Genomic DNA, 23967 nt, shown 5'->3' with positions numbered 1-23967 from the left:
TCATCTGTGTTGCTTCTACTGGTTCTTTACTGTCTGATGAAGTCTCTTCCTGTTTCAACTGGTTTTCGAAACAATTGATCAAAGTTGTACCATCAAATATGCCACAGGTATACGGCACACTGCGAACTACTTTTTGTTCTGAGAGCTGTGAAGTGCGGAGTAATACATAATATTTTGGATTTTACATAACAAAAAGCAGGTGGCATTAACTGGATTTTTTAAAAATGACATGGCATGTAATATCATACCTCTCTAGCCAAATTTTTTAAAATTTTTAGATCATTAGTAACCATGGCATTACACATGCTTTAATTCATTTCATTGACAGCAGCCCTAGAAACATATAATGTAACAAAAAGCTGAAAACCGGAAAGCATAACGCATTTTTCCTTTCGTGCTACACACCCACCACTTAGATGGACCACTAACACTACCAACAGGGGTTGTTCCTGCAAAATCTTTGCCGGGTTTCAGATTTTGCCAAACATCAAATAGTCTTAAACATATATCTTACTCTGACATTAACAACTGAGATTTGACTCCATAAATTTGTCAACTTTTTCTGTATTTCAGAGATTAAATATACATAGATATCAAGTATGAATCACATTTTGGTAGCTATAATCCACAGGTATTTAAGAAAAATTAAGTACCAAGCTACCATTTTTAGATACTCAATGTCAATACATCATTTACAGATGGCAGTGATTGGTCATTCTAAAATATTTGTCATCTATGCCAAATCACTACTGCTATTATGTTTGGGGGGAAAACACCAGCCCAGAAGATTTTTCTCCTGCCCTACCGATTGAACATTATCTTGAAATACCATTAAACAGGGGAACGTCACAAAATAGAAGTTATTGTCCTGATTTTCCTCTCTCAGTCTATATACTAGTTAAACTCTACTGAGTTCAATGGAATTACTTCTCATTAATACCATTATTAGTGGGAGGGGATTTAATTTTAAAATACAATATGCAGAAAACCGACTACAAGTAATTTTTAAATGATATAATTTTCCCATTTCACTTCAATGCAAGTTCAAAAGAGGTCCCAAGACATGAGGAGTCGGGAGAACTGCAGATTCTTCTTTATCATCTAGTGGGTATTTCTACAAGAAGGATTTTGTGGTGTGGTACACAGAACTGAAATATTAGATACCCAATTAATTTATTCCCATCTGACAGTCCGTTGGCATAGTGAGGCAAGGAGAAGTTTGCAGTAATTTCACAGGTTTGCAGCTTTCAAATAAAGTTCAGAAGCTGTAGACAAACCTGGGTTGTGTGCTTTTGTATCAAACATGTTTTTAGTGTTCTTTGAAAGAAAGGAATTAACTCATCTATTTACACAAAGTTGTTGGTCCTAATTATACTGGGAATCTTTGCAAATATTACCAAGAGCTCATGTTTCCAGTAACACTATGGGTCAGAAGAAGAAAAACAAACAAACATGAATTGAACGCAAGAAAGGAAAACCAGAAAGGAAGGAAACAAGGAATTTAAGTTGTTTGGTTGCAGGATGAGAGAGACAGGTGAAGATCTATGCTCCTGTGGATTATAACTTCAGAATGTTACATAGAAGCATAAACCACAACCTACCTGTGCTGTGCTCTCAATTGGTCTCTTATTTGTTGAAGCATCAGTTGGTGGTCTGTTTGTCTGGCTCTCTGAAGGATCAAGAAATTGTTCATTTGCAATATCTAATCAGTGTCACACATACAATGATAAAAATACACTTGGTGGAAATGTTAATTATTCAAAATTAAAAGCTTTATACAGCTGTAGATCTCAAAGTGGTTTACAAAATGTAGATGGGATGGCAGTAATAAAATCACAGGTACTTTCCAGTCCAATAACAATGCTACACATTTTCTTTCTCAGAGGTCTCTTAGTGTTCTAAATGTATTTTTGGAACACCTCATTAGCAATCTCCACGACAAAAATCCCCCAAATCCTTCTTTATTCTGTATTTACACTGACAGGTTATAAAGTAAAAAACAAAGATATGTATTCACATTTCTGAGTGCAAACTGACTCTGAACACAGAAACAATGACTGAGCACAGAATCATTTAGTTTGATAGGACTGCTCTCTGAACAGACACTGCATCTTTAGTAGGGAGATCCTGGGGCTCCATTTTATACATGTTAAAGGGGTTGGGGAATATATTCCCGACACACAATGAAAACTCCCAGTGCTCCTTGCTTGTAAGAGTGGGAAAACTCCTACTCCAAAGTGCTAAGCAAAGCAAGACTACAGTTAGTTATGGGTTCTGAGCTAAAAGCTGAATATGATATAAACAAGTGCCAGCTTGATGAGTAAAGCAGTTTGAATGTGTAATTTCAGACAAGAAAGTGGAATAAAACCAGTTCTGGTGCCAAGCTCTGCTTGTATTTTACCTTACCATGAAGTGGTTTAATTTTTTTATAGATGGCTTTAGCTATTAAATAGATGGCTATATCAAGTACCTATATGGGGAGCAAATATTTGATAATGAGCTTTTCAGTCAAGCAGACAAAAGGTATAACAAGATCCAATCAATGGCTGGAAGCTGAAACTAGACAAATTCAGACTGGAAATATGGCATAAATTTTTAACAGTGAGGGCAATTAACCACTGGAACAAATCACCAAGGGTTGTGGTAGATTCTCCATCACTGGCAATTTTTAAATCAACATTGGATGCTTTCCTAAATGACACATTCTAGTTCAAACAGGAATTATTCTGGGGAAGTTCTATGGCCTGTGTTATACAGGAGGGTTCATACACGATCACAGTAGTCCCTTCTGGCCTTAGAATCTATGAATATGCAGTACTGCTTCTCTGTCACTGGGATACCCGTTCAGTCTGAAACACTGAGGACTAGTCCCAAAAATACTCAAGACTGCTCCACCTGACATATGGCAACTGAATCTAGAAATGCAGAGAGCATTACCAAATGGCTGAAGATGGTAGGAAAGCACTTCAATTGCTTACTGTGGTATCATTTTTAAACATTCATTGCGCTTGAAGGCTCGGCTTTAACAAAATTGATACATTTTGCTTTGATACTAGTTTAGCACTCATTTGTTCATTTTGCTTATTTGGTTTTTTTATGTTTATTCTGCTGTATTCTGAAAGGTGCGCCACAATATTGTAATGCCACCGATATAGTATTTACTTTCCTTGTAATGTGCCTTTACTCTGTAAAGCAGTATTTCTCAAACTGGGGATCCCAACCCAAAAGGGGGTTGCAAGGCTATTGTAGGGGGGTCACAAGACCACAAGAAAATATTGCCAAGGGGAGAGGGAGCAGGAGCGGGAGTGGAGTACAGCAGCCGCTGCTCTCCAGCCACCCAGCTCTGAAGGCAGTGCTGCCGCCAGCAGCCGTGCAGAAGTAAGGGTGGCAATACCATGAGTATGCTCCGATGGGTATGTACTGTAATTTGTTAACACTTGTGGGGGAGAGGTTCATCACAGCCTGAAATATTTTCAAAGGGAAGGCCCAGAAAAAAAGTTTGAGAACCCCTGCGATAATACAGTCATTTTGGAAGGCTGCATTAAAAATAAATGCATAACAACTAATAGTAGACTGGGAGTTTCTGGCATCAAGTGGCACCAATTCTAAACAAAGAAAACTTTAGCAGGCAAAAGTGCTTGTGTCATTTATTGTTAGAAGAAATTCAGAAATGTCCAACAGACACTTAAAATCAAACACTTTTTTGGTGTAAGCAGTTTTGACAGATCTTAGTCTAGAGGAGTTGTCTCAGTAAATCATTCTTAGCAAATAAAATTCCTATATGAATAAACTCCACTTCTTGCCTGTTTAAAAGCTTCATGTTCCTCTTGCACATCTATTCTCTCTTCCACTCCCAAAATTAATATTCAAGCATAGCTTACCAACTCGAGGTGCTGTGATGGTGCTTGGTTCAGTGGGAGCTGGACTACTGAATGCAGAGAGTGGGATCTTCATCTGTATGGGACCCCGATTGCTGGTAGGATTATACAGTCCTGAAGTAGCCACTGTGGTCAAAGTAGTCCTTGTGGCTTGGGCAACAGGATGTGCTGTAGAAACAGCCTGTACTGCCAGTGTTGTCCCTATTGACCCAGCACTGGCCGGAGAGTTCCTCTGAATACCAGGGCTGGGCACAGAAGGGCTGTTATTTGGTTTAGCTGGGTTAGTAGACGCCAGAGACACTGGAGTTTTGGCAAGGCTACCAACAGTAGAAGGGCTTTGTACAGATATAAATTCAACATTGCCTGACTGCTGGTTGGTGACCAAAGTCCCTGTGTGGCCTTGCAGGAGCTGAGGCTGGGAGGATACTGCAACCGGAACATGCAAAATTACTGGCAAAGACTGCAGTGAGACAGACATGGGCTGAGTGTTGCTACTGGGCATCTGTGTGGTGCCAACTACTGTAGCTGTGTTGGCTGTAGGGAGAACTGATGTTGTCATGGAGCTGGAGGTCACAGGAGTCTGAGGTTTGGGCTGTCCACTGACCACTGTCTGAGGAGCAGCAAGACTAGGAGCAGACACTACAGAAAGGACAGAAACATTTTAAAGTTTATGTAACAAGTGAGCAATTTCACATCAATACAACAGCATAAAATGGAAAAACACAATATTAGATTAATAATTTCACCGGGGAGCAGGACAGTTTATAACTTTTAAGAAATATTATTTATATTTTATATTACAATCATGCCCAAAGCTCCAATCAGTATATGATCCCCATTGTGTTAGGTGCTGTACAAATATATAGGAAGATATAACCCCTACCCTGAAGAAAAATAGATGGCATTTTCTTAGTGTCAAAATTACACACATACGTGATTGATGCAGAGAAATGTTAGAATCTTGAACTCATATTTTCAAGAAAGTGTTAGTAGGCAAGTTTTATCCATCAGTTAAAATACTGCAAAGATAAAATGCAGCAAGAATTGTAAAAACTCAGCTTATGGAAACAATACTACAGCCGGTTATTGAGAAATTACAAAGGCACAATTATAAGAGATCAAGGCCCCAGTTCTATAACTTGCTATGCACAGGCAGACCCCTGCAGACACATACAGTCCCACTGAGGTCAAAGGGGCTGGGATCTGCCTACGTGCAACAAAACTGCTGGATCAGGGCCAAAGTTAGGCAACTGTCTATATAGTAAGTATGTAGTTAATTTGGCCAACGCTTGTTAGTAGAAAATGATTCTGTAAAAAAGACTTGATCTTCACAATTTTCAGGAATGCAGTCTTTGTTTAAACAAAATTGTGAAGTGTGTTTCTGAAGACCAGGCGAAGCTTCTTACCTGCATTCATGGGGGGTTGAAAAGGTGCTGATGTGCTCTCTCCTATGTTTCTCTTGGACTCCAGCATCTGTCTCACTGTGCTGGCATTTCTATGGAATAAAGGTTTATGTTAGCATCTCCCAGTGAGTGCTTCTGAGGTGTACCAACAAGCAGTACAGGAGTCTAGAGAAAGCAGTAGTTTAAAAAAAATTATCTAAACTATTTGCACTTATGTCATTTTCAATATCCACCTATTACTAAATACTTTTTTCCTGTAAATTAATCCACTGTGTCATCTCTACCACAGTACTGCCAACTTCATTCATTACTTTTAGTGCACTTGTATACAATCTACCTTTCCCGATAAAAATACCTGTAATATTTTTTTTAAAAGGTAATTTTAACTCCTTTTTAAAAATCTACTACTACTAGCTACTCAATATTTGGCATTACCTTAACTAAGTGCACATTTTCTGTAGTAAATATATGAGTTTTGTGACATGAAAAGAATGGGCATGCATTCACAGCTGAACAGCAAAGGAGGAAATGAAAGGGCATTATAAATGGGTAAAATACAAGAATATTAAACTAGCACAAACTCAGGATATTCACTGAATTATATGCAGCAAGATCTCTTACTGGGCTTGTTCTAAACACAACTCAGTATTAAAATGACAAATTCCTACTCTAGTAAACTTGAAAATGAGACACAGCTGCTTTCTCAGTCCTCACCGATAGGTTAGGTTGCTGATGCTGCCTGTATCACTCACTGCTTTCCCTGGAGACAGAGGTGGGTTTGGTGGATTCTACAAAGAAATAAATCAACTTGAAATCTACTGCTTTATATTAAACTCTATTTTTTCCATTTTTGTCCAACATGCAATTTCTACTGCCATAGACTCAAGACATAAGAACTTGACATGTTTTAGGAGCTCTAAGAGCTCATTCAATGAAGCATACTGTCCCCTCTTATTTGGCATATCTTAATCCCAGCTTCAAACTGTTCGGTAGGGGGAAATCAAGGTTTCTTGAACTCATTCGGACTTTTAGTTTCCATCTTTTTCCTTGGTAACTTATTACAAATATATTTTCTGGACTCAAGGAAATAGTTCTTCCCTGTTTACTCCTAATTTCTTTAAATTTTTCCCCAAAATGTGACGAGAAAGGAGATATTCATCTGGATCTACTCACTTGCTTTCCCCACCAAAGCCCTGTATCATGGCCATCTATCTGTCTTGCGTGGGCATGGCTTCCTCCAGAGTCCTTCAAACTCTGTTCCAAGTTAAAGAGGAAGGCTGGATCCAGAGCCTCTGAAGGCGAGCCTGTCCTACGATCTGAGGGAACTGCATCTAATTCCTTAATTTTTACGTATGAACTTGAAACTGCAGTCTCATTTACAACAAGGTCCCTTTACACTGCTCTAAATTACACTTAGGACTTGTCTACGCAGTGTGGCAATGCACACTAGAGGGCTGCGAATTTTAAAGTGCACCACTATGTTGCGCACTAACTGTCCTACATAGATACTGCTGGTGGATACTAAAAGTTCCTTTGTGCATGTTAAACTCTTTATAATTTAAACCCCTCTAGTGCACATTACCACACCCTGTAGACCAGCTCTTACACCCATTTCAATGCACCTTTATGCTGCCAGAGTGTGTAAAGAGGCCTTAATGAAAATCGGAATCAGGTCCTTGAATTTGAATGAAAAGATGGAAACACTAGGCTTACTGTAGTCTCTAACATTACCACCTGCTAACCAACACTTCTGACATTATTTGTCTCACACCCAGCATCAGACCAAACTAACTAAGGCAACACCCTCATGCACTTTCTACAATTAGAAGAGGGTAGAAATTTTCTCCATAACAGGGGAAACTGTTTAACTGTATTTCTATGGCGATCTTTTCATACTGAAACGTGTATTTCCACAGGTTATTACTCAGACTACTTTTGAGCAAAAACTAACAAAAGAATCTACAATTTCAGTCCTTACTTCCTGTTTTTTCTTCAGGTCCTCCTTGGCTGCTCCAAAACGTTTTGTCAATCTAGCAATTTTAGCCTGGTAGCGGAGGGGGAGACAACCACAAAAAACATTTTAAAAAAATTAGACCAATTAAAGATACACACTGAGATAAATTAAATGCAATTTTAGAGAAAATAGTCTTTCCCATGAAACATGGCACAACCTGCAACTAATACTCTACAGCAGAGAAGCAAGTGTGTGTGAGAGCATGTGTGCAAGAGAGGGAGGGAGTCTCAAACTTTTTAAAGAGATAGTCTGGACCATCTTTCCCTCTAGAAATTACACATACCACCCTCCCTTCCCAATGGTGATCAGGCAATATCCCCGCAGCACCTAAAGCAACTACTTACGTGGAAAAGTAACATGAGGAAAATATTTAAAACTATTTTAATGTCTCATGGATTATCATTTGGGAAAAAATTAATCGTACTTTTTCTGCTCTTCACTTCATCTCCCTTTCCTATCTATTCTGCCCTCTCTCTTTTATCCCGTACTTGAGTTTCTTTGCCACCTGATCCTTCTTTCCCCCTGCATACACTGTCCAGATGCTAGGTTCTTTTATCTTCCGGAATACTTTCCAGACATCTCTTATTCCTACTCTGGACATACTGCCTAGAGCCCATTCCCTCTGCTTTTCTTCATCCATTGGCAGATCCTGATCCTTTCCAGATGGCAGCTTCCATAGCTGGCTACTTCTGGTGGCACCAGTTAATGCTCTTCTGCTCCTACAAAGCAGCAGACCTTTGTATAGGCAGCTATGCTGCCTTCTCCTCATTTCCAGTTTCTTTTATAGACACCCAGGCTCTTCTTTGCAATGAAACATCTGTATGAAGAACTGGAAGCAAGGAGCCATCCCCATGAGACCTGCTGGCTCTCCATAGACTGTGAGCTTCACAGACAATGGATTTGGGAAACTCTGATCTAAAAAACCTGGCTCACTCAAACTCCCCACCTTTTACATATTTTTACAAGGTAACAAGAAAGGCTGCAATTTGTATGACATATATTAATTATATGTGCTGCAGAAGTACCTAAGGGCCATGGATTAGATTCCTATTGTGCCAGGCTTTTTACAAACACACAAAGAGATTGTCCTTGCCCTTATGAACTTAAAATATAAGTATGGCTAACATCAAAAAAAATTCACAGGTCACATGATTTTCAATTTATTTGACAGCTATATTACATAGGTTGGTGCCTCAATACTGTGATGATGGGTATACTGAAAATGCCCTAGGTACCATAGATTGATCAGTCTGTGCAAGGCTTATGTCAATAGATCATTAGAGTTCATGACATGAGCCTTGCACAAACTGATCGAAGATGTATTCAGTAGCCTCAGGTTTGGAAAACTCCACACTTTCTGCAGGAAGACTGGGGCAGCTCAAAAAAAAAAAAAAAAAAAAAAAATGAACACAGCTAGTTGAGAAGCTAGTTTTTAAACAATGCCATACTGTGCCATGTAAAACACATAAGTACCTGTAGTTCAGTAAGCACAGTTTTATGCCTCTTGCTACATTCTATCTTCTCTACTCGTGTTTTCAGATCTGCCAAAGTCTTGTCAAATACAGCACACTGCAGGGCACTGAGTTTCTCCTCTAACAACCTCTGGACGACCTAGAAAAATATGCAAACATACATTACCAGTACTTGGGAGGCTGGCAATGTCTTTATACACAGCACACATTCAGCATCTTGTCACATACAAAGATTGATGCTGCCATTCTGTCAAATAACCATCTGATCATCAGTACCATGATATTTAAGTATTTTTGTAGATGCAGAGTTAGAAAAAAGAATTTCTCATCTTGAGTTTTAATAGATATAGATGGACCCTCTGCCAGTTGCTGAACAAGTCCATCTCTCTATAGCATGATAAACATGTATAATCCTACCAAAACAGTTTTTATAAGATCCTTAACAATAGTGTGAAAGGCACTGTGGTAAAGTTTTGTGTAAATGGACTTTTCCCTGACCTTATTTCTGTCACCATAGATCCTGACATTTTAAAACTGGAATTTAAGAAATTCAGTGGAAAGATCAAGCCTAACACATTTCTTTCAGATACAGTTTTCCTCCAACACAACTGCCCTATGCTCCCATCTGTGGAAAGAGAAGTTGTACAGTAACTAGAGTGAGATGTGTGGCCCTTATTTGTATTTCATTGTGCGTGCACATGGACCCATGCACCTGAAACCAGAAAAATTTTGCGAGCAGTGTCCATTGGTCCATGCCTGCACCCTTCTCCACATACTCCAAACTGAGGGCATAAGGGGTAGACCAACCACCTCTCCAGTTTCTTCTCTACCATTAATCATATATAAAGATCTGAAACAGATAGGGACCACATCGCAAAGAATGTCAGTTACTGTACCAGGTAAGTAACTCCTCTTTCTTCAAGTGTATTCTTCTTCAAGTGTATACACTATGTTTATTCCACGGTGGGTGACTGACTAGCAATATTCATTGAGGAGGAGGAGGGTAAGAGGACTTCTGTGGTGCCGATGACTGGAGGACTGCTGTGTTGAAAGCTGCGTTGGGTGCAGAAACTTGTACCAGGGCATAATGATTCAGGAAGGTATGGACTGAGCCCCATTTTGCTGCTTCACAGATTTCGATGAGAAGAATGTCTCAAAGTGAGGGTACCAGTGTGGCCTTGGCCCTAGTCGAATGGGCCCTCATGGAGAAGAAGTGCTTCTCAATTTGTGACAGCAAAATGCAGCTTGAAATCCATTTTTAAGTCTCTGGGAAGAGATCACTTCCCCTTCTCATCTGTTCATCAAAGAATTTAGGAAGTTTCCTAAAAGATATTGTTCTTTAGGTAGAATGCCAAAGCTTTGCAGACATCCAGAGAATGAAATCTTCTGTCCTCACTTGTGATGTGTGGTTTAGGGAAGAAGACAGGTATGTGAACTGAACTGTCTTATTAAGATGGAATTCTGAGATTACTATGGGGGTATATTTAGGGTGAAGTCTTAGAGAAACTTTGTCCTTATGGAAGACTGTGTATTTTAGATCAGCCATAAGGGTGCCCAGTTCACCTACTCTTCTAGTTGAGGTGACTGCAACCAGGAAGGCAACCTTCATACATTAGATAGGTGGGACAAAGAGCATGAGGCCAGAGGTTCGAATGGAGGCCGTGTTAGTGCTGAGAGGACCAGATTGAAGTCCTATTACAGAGTGGGCTTCATCACAGAAGGAAAGGTCCTGGCCAGACCTTTCAGAAATTGTACAATATCAGGATGAGTGAAGGTGGAGTGGTTGTCTCAGTTGGAGGATGGCAAGAGTTAATAGCTGCTAAGTGTACCTGTAGGAATCTAAGGAAAAGTTCACCTGATGTCTCTAAGGAAAGAAGATTCTTAATCCCAAAGAACTTTGACATCCCCACCATATTATCTCTAAAGGCAGAACCGCCGTCAGCAGCAGCGCAGAAAGAATGATGGCCTGGTATGGTATTGCCACGCCTACTTCTCCGCTGCTGCTGGCAGGGCGCTGCCTTCAGAGCTGGGTGCCCGGCCAACAGACGCTGCTCTCCAGATGCCCAACTCTGAAGGCAGCACAGAATTAAGGGTGTCAATACTGCAAGCCCCCTAAAATAACCTTATGACCGCTCCTGCAACTCCCTTTTGGGTCAGGACCCCCAATATAAGAAACGCTGATCTTCCCCGTGAAATCTGTATAGTAGAGGGTAAAAGCATGCAAAAGATCAGATTTCACAGGGGGAGACCAGATTTCACAGTCCATGATGCGTTTTTCATAGGTCTATTAATAGGTCTAGGAAATGTCTGTAATCATCAGGGGATGATGGTGACAGTCTCGTCAGAGCTGTCTGTTCTGGATCTTCCTTCTCCTCCATTAGTTCCTGAGGGGTTCCAGTTCCTCTCTGTAAGGAGAGGAATGTCATGAATCACGATGTGGTCATACCAATTCATGATAGCATATATATGGGTCCCATGGTCCCAATAAGAGCAGTCCAATGATGAAAGAGGCCCAAAGGCATAGGGTACTACTGGTCCCAAGATGCGTACACTATCTTAATATAAAGGAGCCCAGGAGATTCTGGATCCTCTATCTGGGCTAATCTCCCACTTTGGTGGAGGTGATGATGCTCTCTCACTCATGCCCGATTCACCTGAAGAGAAATAGGTAGTTTCAATTCCATGGGTGGTATTGTGGCTCTTGTGATGCCACAGCTGGTGGAAGGTACAGGAGAACTACTCCCTCTTTCATGCCATCCCTGGACTGGTGGTGTCAGGGTCTCATGTGAGAACTGGATCTGAGAGTATTGGAGACTCCAAGGACGATGACTATAACTTCAGGGTTAATATCTCTCCCCCCAGATGTGGAGAGGTGCAGAGGACTCCCATCCTGTACAGGTGGAGTTTGTCTGGTCAGAGTCTTTGGTGCCAGTCGACCAGTCTTTGGAGTGCAACAGTTCCCTTGGTAGGAGGCACTCGGTGCTTCTCTTTTGTTGGTACCACGGATGGTATTGCTCCTGTGAACGATGCTGATCTTAGAGCACTCTTGCTCTTCCGAGATGGGAGGCTGTGTCCCTTATGTGCTCCTGAGCCTCCTGAACCAGGATATGAAGTCTCACTTGACTTAGATAATGTCAGGGAAGAGGTCATACTCTTGGAAGTAGACCTGGAGGGGAATTTCTCTCATTGCTTATGAAGATGTTTGCTACTCTCCTGATGTTCTTTAGTGGAGGAGTCTTCAGTTCTACTTCTATCAGCCCTGGAACTGGAAGTCACCATGCTTGGAGGCATGTTCCTCAGTGTCTCTGCCAACCGATTAGAGGACTGTTCAGCCTGGGTCAGACTGGGGCCCTGCTGTGGAATCCATAAGAAACTTTCCAAGCAGATACTCACAGGCTTGGCGAGTTCTGCTGGGGAAGGATCAGCGTATGCTGTACTTTGAAGAAATATAAGATTGCCCAAAGCAGCAGAGGAACTTTAGGTGAACATTGCTGACTAGGAAGTCCAGGGGCAGGAAACAGTTCTTGAATCCTGGGATCTTGGGCATATTAGTCACCCATGGGGGGGGGAGGGGGGGAGAATGCCCACCCCCCCCAATCCTAAACTTGTCCTAACTTGCTAAACATTAAAAAACTATCTAAAAGTAGTACAAAAGACTCTTTACAATTATGTGCAGGTAAAAAAAAGTAGCAAATGCTGCAGACCCTGAAGGGTTCCATCTCAGAACACTGGCAATAGAAAGAAACTGGAGAGGCGTTTGGTCAGCACTGCCCCTTACGTCCTTGGTTCCAAGCACAAGGAGAAGAAGAGAGCAAGCATGGACCAGTTGACCCTTCTAACAAAAATCTTCTGGTCTCAGGAGCATGGAGCTCATATGCACCCACAGTGGAATACACCGAGAGACCATCACTCCAAGAAGCAGCTCAAATTCTAAGTGCTGAAAGAGATAAAATTGGAGAACATTTTGAGCAGAAGTTCTATCATTTCTAACGCTAGGATGTTTCTCCAATCACACAACTGTAAAAGGAGCAAACCCTTCTTGAAACCCACAAATTATTTTTTCTAAACGTTTTAATTTCATTTTACTATCTACTATATCAGTAAAGTTGCAGCAAACACCATGCAGGCTGCATTCTTGTTTGCAGAGAAGGACAGCCTTAAGGCTGCTTCGACAAAAACAAACTTTAATCCCATTTAAATGGTTCATTAGTGAAGGTGTTCTCTTAGGCCCAGCCTAAATTTAAAATGTATTTTACACTTGGCTCTGGTCTAAAGAGCATTTCAAACATAGTTGCTACTGAACTTTTTCCAAATGTATTTTGGTTCCCAACACAGACAAATTTTGAAGATGTCCGCACACTTTCTTTTCTTTTTTTTTTTTTTTTTAAATTTCCTAGCCTATGCTTCAACCAGACAACATGTGGAAGACTCCTGTCCTTCCATACCTGCGGAGTCAGTCTGGTCAGAGAGTTTTTACTGGAGCATGACAGTACCATTGGTGTAGGAAAATGTAGAAAACATTTTTATTTTAAATCCCTATTTGAAATTAGATTTGACACTCATTCACACTGATTGGCCACACAGTATTTGGAAACGGTTCAGTACACTTTTGAACATATTTTCAAAAACAATTCCAAATGAGATAGCTCTCACTCCTCTTCCTCCCCCACCAATTCTCCAACAAAAAGCAGCAGACAATACTATATATTCCTGGATTTTTTAAAGTTAAAAGTATGCTGAATTTTGTTTTTTAAATCCTTGAGATATTCTCTGTACTTCACAAAGAAACAATAGGATACAAACATTCTCATCCTCCCATAAGTCATACTTAAACTACAGCTAGATAGTGGGAGCAACAAAATCAGTAAAAATTTTAAGTAAAGCATTAGAATCTTTTATAATACTTATAAGCCAACCTCAACATGAATGATTTCAGACTGAAAGAGGTGAGCATCACCAACCATCATACATTAAAAAGATATTGCCTAGTTATACAGGACCCAAAATTTGACCTGCTTGAGAATAGTTATAATTTGATGGAGAACATTCTCCAGATTTTGCATTTTATATAGCGATTACATATAAAAACCAACAAAAGAATGTTATTTAGGTTGTAAAGTTGAGTACTTGAAAGTTAGGAAATGCCAAATTTAAGATTTGTCCATGAAATCTTAATTCACCCTACCTCCCCTTGTAACACACTCTTCAATTACATGATCAATACTATTTTTTCCACAGGATGTATTATTCCCCACTCGGTGCATAGGTCGGACAGTGCTCGATGAATGATGCAGCTGTTCAATATTTCTTATAATTCAATGTGTACCTTATTTTATTTCCTGCACACAACCTAAAACTGCACTGAATATCTAATTAATTACTGCAGGGTTTTTTCTATGGTTTTCATCACCTAGTATCTGAAAGCAAAGAAAGCTAAAATAAGTTCTATGATGTGCAACTGCAACAACCCTGTCCCCTCCCTCCATTATGCAGCAGCAGCAGCAGGATTTAATCCCTAAATCTTCAGCACAGGCTTCTAATGCTTAAGCTAAAAGACCAATAGCACCAGGAAGCCACTATCCTCAGTGGACCAGCCATGAGAAAGGATGAAGCATAACACACTATAACAGTGGTTTATATATGCAGAAGTAGACCCATTTTTCAGACAGCACAGACAAGCACAGACATCTGACAGATGCAGAGGTAGTGTGACACTGTAGCTGAAACTTAGCTTTGCCATAATAGAGATTTATGTTCTATTCCCAGTTTAAGTAACCTAGAAGGTCTGGATCAATAAGGAGGACTGTGAAGGGCACAGAATTATTAAAGCTAGCTAGAAGACACTGAGTCTAGAATTCATGATCTCCTGATTCCCAATATAGTATATCTTCCCTTGCAATTTAGGTCATGACTTCCCATAAATGAAATATGATAACTTACTATTACACTAAAATAATAAACGATTCCTTCTGCACAATAGTTTCTTTTCTCATTCATCCAAGTATTTTGGATGTCCACAAAACATCTAATAATAAAAGCAGGAGTTTATGCAATTTAAAATGAAAATACAGTCAATGGACTGATTTTTGTGATTTGCAGGTTAATATGGAAATTATGTCCAAAGAAAAGAGACTAGAACTCAAAGTGAAAGATCTACAATAGAAGAGCTGTGGGTTCCACCTAAAAACATTTCTGACACCTCCATTCTGCAGCAAGATCTAGTATACCTTTTGCAGCTTCTGGTTAATATCCCCTCTGGCTGTAATTTTTACTTGGAGTTCTGCTTCATACTCTTCTCCCATGTACCGTCGACGTTTAGAATGTACGTTGTCCATATCCTCTGATTTGGAACGCTTCCTTCTGGACACTTCACCTGGAAGCATATGGCACAGGAACCGCTGAGGAATCTTAAGAACAGCAGCAACCAAAGGAAGCCTACAGCTATCAGTAGCTTCCTTTCTTTCAAGTCCAATCACTCATTATTCAAAGGATGACAGAATCTTGGGGAAAATCTCAGATATTAATTTTTTTTTCATAAACCAGAAAACCCCTACACTGTGACTTCAATATGGAATTTTGATTCAATGCACCGAAGAACAACCACCCTTTTAACCTAAAACACTCTAAAGAGACATACTCTGTAAATTTAAATGAGGTAATGAAAATATGCATAGCCATCTTGGGCACACAGAGCCTGCCAAACTGCTCCTCCAAAATGCATGACCATTCTAGTACCATTCTTTCCTTCTCACTTACCTTCTTTAAAATGGGCCTTCCCTCACCTTTGAGCCCTATAGAGATATATAGGGCAGTAATTCCCTGTACTGAGAGATGGGGCGCAGAGGATTCCCATCCAGCCCCTCCCCCTCTCCTGCCTCTCTACAGCGTGCTGTAGTGACCTAGGTATATATACCATAACCTGATTAAGCTACAATGAATGGAGGCTATTGTAAGCATAGATACAGAGAGAAAAAGGGAGCTTGGTACAAAAGGAGAAGACTGGGAGTAAGGGAGTAAAATTAAACAAATTAAAAATTAAGTTTAATATTGGTTTAGAGAGATGGACTTGTATACCTTTTCCATATCTACTTTTTATTGCATACCTGCTATGAGCTCTAACTCAAATCTTGCAGATATCTGTATATTCATGGTTTTCAGCTATTGTACAGCTAACTTAAATTTTTTTTTAATTTGCATTACCACATAAACTACTTACCTATGTTTAGAAAAGTTTGGTTCTTTTAATTTAAGATACTATTACAGTGCAAGTATCTATAGAATAAAGAGTATTTTTAAAGGAGATATTGATTATTTCAGGAGTGTCAACTTTCAAATTTTCTCCCTATGAATTTTCATACTAAAAGAAAGCACAAGTGCTAAAGCTCCATCTCTGAGTTGTCCATCAGAAAGTATCTGCAAGTTTGGTAGAAATCAAACTCAAAAGAAAACCTCTGAGTGGAATGAGCATTGTCCCTGGACTATCAGACAGAAGTTTACTAGGAACATTCATGTGGTTAACAGTACTTCAGTGGCACGCATGCACTTCAACCTGCAGCTTTTAAAAATATATTATTAAGTTTAAGGTAGATATTTTGTTACTATGTAAATATTTCTCAATTAGATAACACATCTGTCTCACATTAAAGTACTGAAACAAAGGCTAAACCTGAGAATTTAATTCTAGACCAACACTACACTGATATTCTTTCATTCTTCCTGTCAATAAGACCCAACACCTTTAGGGTACCTACTTCTTTCTGGATGTATTTCTTCTTCTTTGTGCTCCTCCTTTTCTCTCTCGTTATCCTGTTCCTTGCTTTCTTTTTCCTCCTCTTCCACCTCTTCTGCAAACACAAAAGATGACCAAATTTTATTTCTTTACATTCATTGATAAAAACAATATTAAAATGAGAGTCCTCATGGGGGTAAAATAATTCCACCATCTCTTTGCAGTCAGTCTTGTTTTGGCTGATGAACCTTGGGATTCCTACGCATATTTTCACACAGCCATTTGAGAAAGGAAAAGAGAGGTGTGTGTGGTGGTGGTGGGGGGGGGGGGAGGAAATACCTTGAAAATCAAAGTAACTACAGTACAAAGCAGTAAAAGCCTTTTCAAAGGAAATTCTCCATTTATTTAAACAGCTTGAAAATCACTTGACTTTCTGAAAGTTGTCTTTAAACTACTGAAGAAATAAAGTGTTTCAGTTAAAGTGATGTTAAAATGGCTGCCTACCAGATGTCACTTTGCATTTTTCATATTCATGAAAGAGGTACTGTACACAAAAGCTTTAGTTCTTCACTAACAAAGTATTCATATTTTTATATTTCTTTCTGTAAATAAATCCACATTTAGATTATGTTGGAAGCCATAAGGTGGAGAAGTCCCCCCCCCCCCTTTTAATATTCCTAAACTAATAAGTGGAACAAGGTGGTTGAGGTAATATTTTTTTTAGGAGACCAACTTTTGTTGATGATAGATACAAGCTTTCGAACTTACACAGAGCTCTTCTTCAGATGTGGGAAATGTAATCAGTGTGAAAATGAAAATATGAAAAAAGCGTGGGTCTGGGATTAATAGTTTATAGATTGTTGTAATAAGTCATAAATCCAGTGTCTCTTTTCAGTCCATGAATTTTAGTGTCTAGCAAACTTATGAATTTAAGCTCACAGGCTCATCTTTTGAAGGTATAGTGAAAGTTTCCTTTGAGGATGAGGGCTGAAGTCAGATATACAGGGATCGCTTTGTGAAAAGTGTTCACCCACAGTTGATCTAGTGTGTTTGTCTTTTATTGTTTTTCTGTGTGAGTTTGAGTGTAGAGATTGTTTCATTTCACGAACATAGCTGTTACTGGAGTATTTAGTGCACCTCTTGCCTTATTGTCCTTAAAGGGGTTAAACTAGATGCTCAGGGTGCTCATAATCTAAGTGGAGCTCTGCAAGAGCATGTGTAAGCGACTAGGGGGCGGGGGATGTCAAAAGTGTCTCAGATACTTTTCAGGGGTCTAGGGCAGAGGCATCGCATGTTCCCCAAAAAGGGACTTTGACAAGAAGTCTGAGGCCAGGAGTCCTTCCTAAAACCCCATAGCTAGAACAGTGAGTAGACTCTACTCAGTTGATCTGGAAGCATGTGGATCCAGCAATTGGGTCCACTTGCAACAGACTGGTGACAAATGACCAAATGGAGTGGTACTGGGCCACATTGTAGCACATTGGAAGAACTACTAAATGATGTGCCTCAGAACACAGCTACCAATTTTTCATCCAAGGAGGTGAAAGAGTCCAGTTTGAAGGCTGGAAAGAACATGCAAAGAGAACATAGTATAGGTGTCTTCCAAGAAATTAGCCACACTCTTCAAAAACGGATTTAAATACCATCAAGACAAGAATCTTTGGCTACCTAATAGACTGTGGTGATACAAGATCTAATCCATGTAGGAACAGTTCATTTTAAAAGCAGTTTAACCTTTATGGAAAGAAACTTGTCAATTCATTGTCCTGAATGAATGGAATTTTACAGGTATACGTATGCCAAGAGTGTGCCATCTTCCTTCTGTTGGGCCTTTGAGGTTGGGGCAAAAAATGGGAAATACTTCCCGTTTAAGGTTGTCAAAGCCAAAATACCTTTGGCAGAAAAGGGAGCTATTCAGAGACATTTTGTTATTTAAAATCAAACATGACTTATTACAGTATGGCCACAGATCATGGCTCCCAGTATGCTACTTCAAGGGTAAGAAGTCTCTTAGGAAAGCTGGGCATCATACATTAAAAGGGATAAAAAGACTAGGGAAGAGAGATGGATTTCCAAGTTAGCTTCTGAAGAAGCATGGCTTTGTGAAATCTGGAGACCAGGAAAGCCTGTCTCAGGGAAACTAGAATAATCCAATAGTCTTTCCCTGAACTGCAGACAACACGGTAAGGCACTTGTGCAATCCTTTCTGGAGGAAATCAAATATGTTAGCCATTGTAGATTTGATTAATCTGATCCATTTATTTTGTACCAATTTTGACCAGATTCTGTAGTATGATGAGGAGGCACACAATCACCTTCCTTTGTGAAAGGGTTCCCCATTGATCTCCATTGCTAGCTGTGTCAACTCTCTCTCTGTTCAACAACCATTGATTTAGAAAACATTTTAAGTCTGGATGAAAAATTTAACCCAGGGATAAAAGTTTTAACATTTTGAGAAGGAATGCCTATCCCCAAATCATCCATCCATTTCTAAGGTCTCTGTCCACTACCATCTAAAAGTGCCAAACCAGAGTGGTGTACCAGGCCCTGTAGTTTCAGTCTTCTGCCACCAAGATGATCTGAGCATTGTCTTTCCTTGTTTTCCTAAGAACCTTGAGAATCAGGAAGGTATCAGAGGGAAGGTGTAACCATGATGGCTAATTCACATTCAAATATGTGGCCTCTAAATAACAGTTGCAGCACTCTTGCCCAAACTTTCCAATTTGGATGCTTAAAAGTTAGGTATCTACTAGGGCTGTCAATTAATCGCAGTTAACTCATGCGTTTAACTAAAAAAAAAAAATTAATTGCGATTAATCGCAGTTTTAATTGCACTGTTAAACAAGAGACTACCAATTGAAATTTATTAAATATTTTGGATGTTTTTCTACATTTTCATATATATCTTGTATTCTGTGTTGTAATTGAAATCAAAGTGTATATTTTGATTACAAATATTTGCACTGTAAAAATGATAAAAACAGAAGAAATAGTATTTTTCAATTCACCTCACACAAGTATTGTAGTGCAATCTCTTTCTCCTGAAAGTGCAATTTACAAATGTAGATTTTTTTGTTTTGTTACATAACTGCACTCAAAAACAAAACAATGTACAACTTCAGAGGCTACAAGTCCACTGAGTCCTACTTCTTGTTCAGCCAATCGCTAAGACAAACAAGTTTGTTACATTTACAGGAGATAATGCTGCCCTCTTCTTATTTACAGTGTCACCAGAAAGTGAGAACAGGCATTTGCATGGCACTTTTGTAGCCGGCATTGCAAGGTATTCACGTGCCAGATATGCTAAACATTTGTATCACCATTCATGCTTTGGCCACCATTCCAGAGGACATGCTCCCATGCTGATGACGCTTTTTAAAATAAAAAGTGTGTTAATTAAATTTGTGACTGAAATCCTTGGGGGAGAATTGTATGTCCCCTGCTCTATTTTACCCACATTCTGCCATATATTTCATGTTATAGCAGTCTCGGATGATGACCCATCACATGTTGTTAATTTTAAGAATACTTTCACTGCAGATTTCACAAAACGCAAAGAAGGTACCAATGTGAGATTTCTAAAGATAGCTACAGCACTCGGCCCAAGATTTAAGAATCTGAAGTGCCTTCCAAAATCTGAGAGGGACGAGGTAGGGAGCATGCTTTCAGAAGTCTTAAAAGAGCAACACTCTGATGCAGAAACTACAGAACCTGAACCACCAAAAAAAAAGAAAATCAACCTTCTGCTGGTGGCTTCTGACTCAAATAATGAAAATAAACATGCATCGGTCCACACTGCTTTGGATGGTTTTTGAGCAGAGCCTGTCATCAACATGGACGCGTGTCCCCTGAAATGGTGGTTGAAGCATGCGCATCTGGCCCGTAAATATCTTGCGACACCGGCTACAACAGTGCCATGAGAACACCTGTTCTCACTTTCAGGTGACACCGGAAACAAGAAGCAGGCAGCATTATCTCCTGCAAATGTAAATAAACTTGTTTGTCTTAGTGATTGACTGAACAAGAAGTAGGACTGAGTGGACTTGGAAGCTCTACATTTTACATTGTTTTATTTTTTAATGCAGTATTTTTGTACATAATTCTATATTTGTAAATTCAACTTTCATGATAAAGAGATTGCATTACAATAATTGTATTAGGTGAATTGAAAAATATTATTTCTTTTGTCTTTTTACAATGCAAATACTTGTAATCAAAAATAAATATAAAGTGAGCACTGTACACTTTGTATTCTCTGTTGTAATTGAAATAAATATATTTGAAAATGTAGAAAACATCCAAAAATATTTAAATAAATGGTATTCTATTATTGATTAATCATGATTAATTTTTTTAATCGCTTGACAGGCCTAGTACCTATGTTAATATTTAGCTGCAGGTGCTCAATCCTTTGGAAAATCTGGCCTCTTATTTAGGTGCCTAAATAAGGCATTAGGATTCTAACTTTAGGCTCAAGTTTGGAAAATTCTGGGGTGTACTTGAGGTGTAGGTGAATTCTAGTATTCATCTGGTATTCCTCAATGGTTGCTCAACATTTACAAGGTCTCTAAATGAAAGGCCAAATTTTCTGTGTGATTGTTTTACCCGCTTAGGTGTTCACCAGATGTCTGTCCCATACTTCATCCAGTGATATGAAATGGTGCTAGTTTCCATGGATGTTGTTCTGCCCAGAATTATGCAACGGATGTACCATGTTATGTTACCATGCTGATTGCCGAGGAGGACTACCCTAATTGAGTTGTCTGATTTGATCAGAATTACTTCCCCGCCCAGTCCTACACCAAGGTAAGTGGTTTATATCAGACAAGACTCTCCTTACTACTCATATTTCACATATAAAGAGTAGCTGTGCTCCCAAACTGGTCCATACTGTGAACTAAGTAAGAGACAAGGTGAATCCCAAAGCCCATCAAACTGAAATCTATTGTGAGGGCTATTCCATCTGGATGTGAGAGCTATATGTTCTTCATGAAAATTCTGGTTTTACCCACCAGGTTAGTAAGTGTAGAATTGGCTGAGGAAGATTAGGGGCAGATGTTCCAGATTTTCAGGAAATGGTACTCCTTGATGGAGAAATAGCATTAACCCCTTTGCATGGAGGCCAAGCAGGGGTAACTCCTCTTGTAATGAGCATTTGTTGGAGGACTTGATCTTGAAGATCTCCAAGAAGGGAAGGCATTTGTTACAGCCATCTTAGGCGGTGAATGGACTGGGTCAGTGACACTTGTTCAACTAGACTGACTACTAGGTAGTGTGTTGAAGCAGCAGCTTAAAAATCCCTGCATTCTTCTCATTATGCTGGTCGAGTGAAATAAAACACACACACTCAAAAACTTCTGGAAGGAGTTCTATATGGGCACTTGTTGTGGAAGTTCAGTGCCTGTGTTCTTGACCCAAAAGAATCTTCCTCTTGTTGTCCTTTTATAGTAGTAGTTGCAGAAGATTAAACAAACTAACTCCCCCCTTGTAGGGAAAACTGTGAATAATACCCAGACACTCAGGAGGAGCAGGTGAAATGTTGGTTGAGCATGGTGAAGATAGCAGCAAAACGGCTGTGTTTTGAGGATTCTACATGGCTTCTTACTGCTTTTTTCCTATGCCCACAATTACTGATAAGTCCCTAAGAAAATGTGGTCAAGCAGGAGGATTAGGTTAGGCCATGACAGAGATCCAATGCATACGGAGCAAGGAGGCTGCCATTCAGGGCTTCTAAATTGTTCAGGAGTGGAACATTGATTTTAATTTTGTAGTGTATTTTTTAGAATTATTTAAAATAAAACTGCAGGTTACTAAATTGTCCAACAATGGCTATTAGCATCCATCAATGGCTATTAGCCAGGATGGGCAGGGATGGTGTCCTTAGCTTCTGTTTGCCAGAAGCTGGGAATGGGAGACAGGGGATGGACCACTTGAGAATTACCTGTTCTCTTCATTCCCTCTGGGGCACCTGGCATTGGCCACTTTCAGAAGACAAGATACTGGGCTAGATTGGACTTTGGTCTGACCCAGTATGGCCATTCTTATGTTATGATTGAATATATTAACATTCTACTAGCATTCAGTGCAGTTCTTACTAGTAAACTGGAGGGCCTTGCCACAGAATTTAGATCAATATGCACTACACTACCTGGGGGCTTGTTCAAAATAACTGCCTGAATAGGAATCTCCATATTTGATGTAAAAAGTCAATAGATATATTTTACAAATATTGTGGCCAGAGAGATGAGAGAGAAAGCTCAGGCACAAGAATAGAACATGCATCTCTAAAGAAATTTTTAATGTGCCAATCACTATATCTAGGCCCTATAATACGAGTCCAGCATTACTGCAGTCTGATTAGTGCAATACTCTGTGCCCCTCCTTAGAACATATTAAATTTCTGAAATTTTTTCAATGCTAATTATAAAGGAAATGTCGCTGGATGATTTAGAAGCCTTCTTTAGTGAAGGAAGGCTTGAGTAAAAACACAGCTTGGATTGTTCTCTAAACATGGCAAACACTCCAACTCAGCTTGATCTCCAAGAATAGGGAATTCCATAACTAGGGACCCACCAACGAGAATGCCCCTTTTATTCTGCACTAGGAACTGTAAATTGTATTGTCCTTAGTGATAAATGTGCTCTTGGAGGATAGCAGAAATTAGCTAGCTCCTAATACCCTGCATGCTTTGAAGATCAGGATCTTTAAAGTGATCCAGACGGGGAACCAGTGGCCTATTGATGTGATATGCTCTCATTGACTTGCTTGTCCTAGGTGACAGACTTCCAACTAGCACAACACACACAACCTGTGTGTCACTTTCTTCCTTAGAGAGCACTGTACAAATCTGCCCTAGACATGACCATGGCTAGGACTGTATCGGAGAGGAAGGGTTGCAACCTACTTCTGGCCACTACCGCTATTTGGGTGTCTAGGAGCAAGCAGTGTGTCCAGTAAGACTTGAAGAAGCTATCATCCTGACAAATGGAGGGGCAGACGCTCTCAGTAAAGTGCTTTCAGGGTTTCTGCCGATTAGTTCCACTTTCCTATTAGTATCACCTCCATTTCATTTGGGTAGAGTTTGAACCCATTTTTGTTCTTCCAGAAATGTATTTCTTGGCTGAAGCAGCTGGAAGATAGCATCAGCTTCTCCTGATTAGAAGGACATAGAGCTTGTTATCATCTGCCCACTGATTGCACTGGAGCCCATAGCACTTGACGATCTCACCTATGATCTGAAAATGTTAATTTCAGGAGGCAGAGAGGAAAGAAAGAATTTTTGTACCTACTTTGCAGCTACAGCCTCCTTTCAGATTTACTGATGAAAAGTGCTATGAGAGTTTAGTATTACTGTTCGTGTGAAACAGTTCCAGATGCATCTATAAGCACCTTCTCTTTCTTTTTACATTTTCTAAAAAAATTGAAGTCTAACCCCTCCTGCAGCAGTTATGGCTCATCATACTAGTTAGAT

At 39.6% G+C, this 23967-nt stretch overlaps 1 protein-coding gene across 6 annotated transcripts in view; it reads right to left on the bottom strand.

Annotated features, from left to right (window-relative positions):
• Nucleotides 1-23967, bottom strand: part of ATF7IP (activating transcription factor 7 interacting protein) — a 170065-nt gene that overhangs the window by 55341 nt on the left and 90757 nt on the right. For all 6 annotated transcript variants that reach the window (XM_024193872.2, XM_024193878.2, XM_024193873.3 and 3 more), the window contains exons 3-10: nt 16519-16611; nt 14995-15140; nt 8769-8906; nt 7260-7325; nt 5996-6069; nt 5285-5373; nt 3882-4517; nt 1602-1669 (exon numbers count right to left, since the gene is read on the bottom strand). In XM_024193872.2, coding sequence (XP_024049640.1) covers nt 1602-1669; nt 3882-4517; nt 5285-5373; nt 5996-6069; nt 7260-7325; nt 8769-8906; nt 14995-15140; nt 16519-16611 — 1310 coding nt within the window. The remainder of the gene's footprint in view (nt 1-1601; nt 1670-3881; nt 4518-5284; nt 5374-5995; nt 6070-7259; nt 7326-8768; nt 8907-14994; nt 15141-16518; nt 16612-23967) is intronic.

Source organism: Terrapene carolina, unplaced genomic scaffold, assembly GCF_002925995.2.
Source record: "Terrapene carolina triunguis isolate 2854851 unplaced genomic scaffold, T_m_triunguis-2.0 Scaffold68, whole genome shotgun sequence".
NCBI lineage: Eukaryota > Metazoa > Chordata > Testudines > Emydidae > Terrapene > Terrapene triunguis.
The sequence above is the reverse complement of the archived record's forward strand: the minus strand, read 5'-3'. Positions and strand labels throughout refer to the sequence as shown.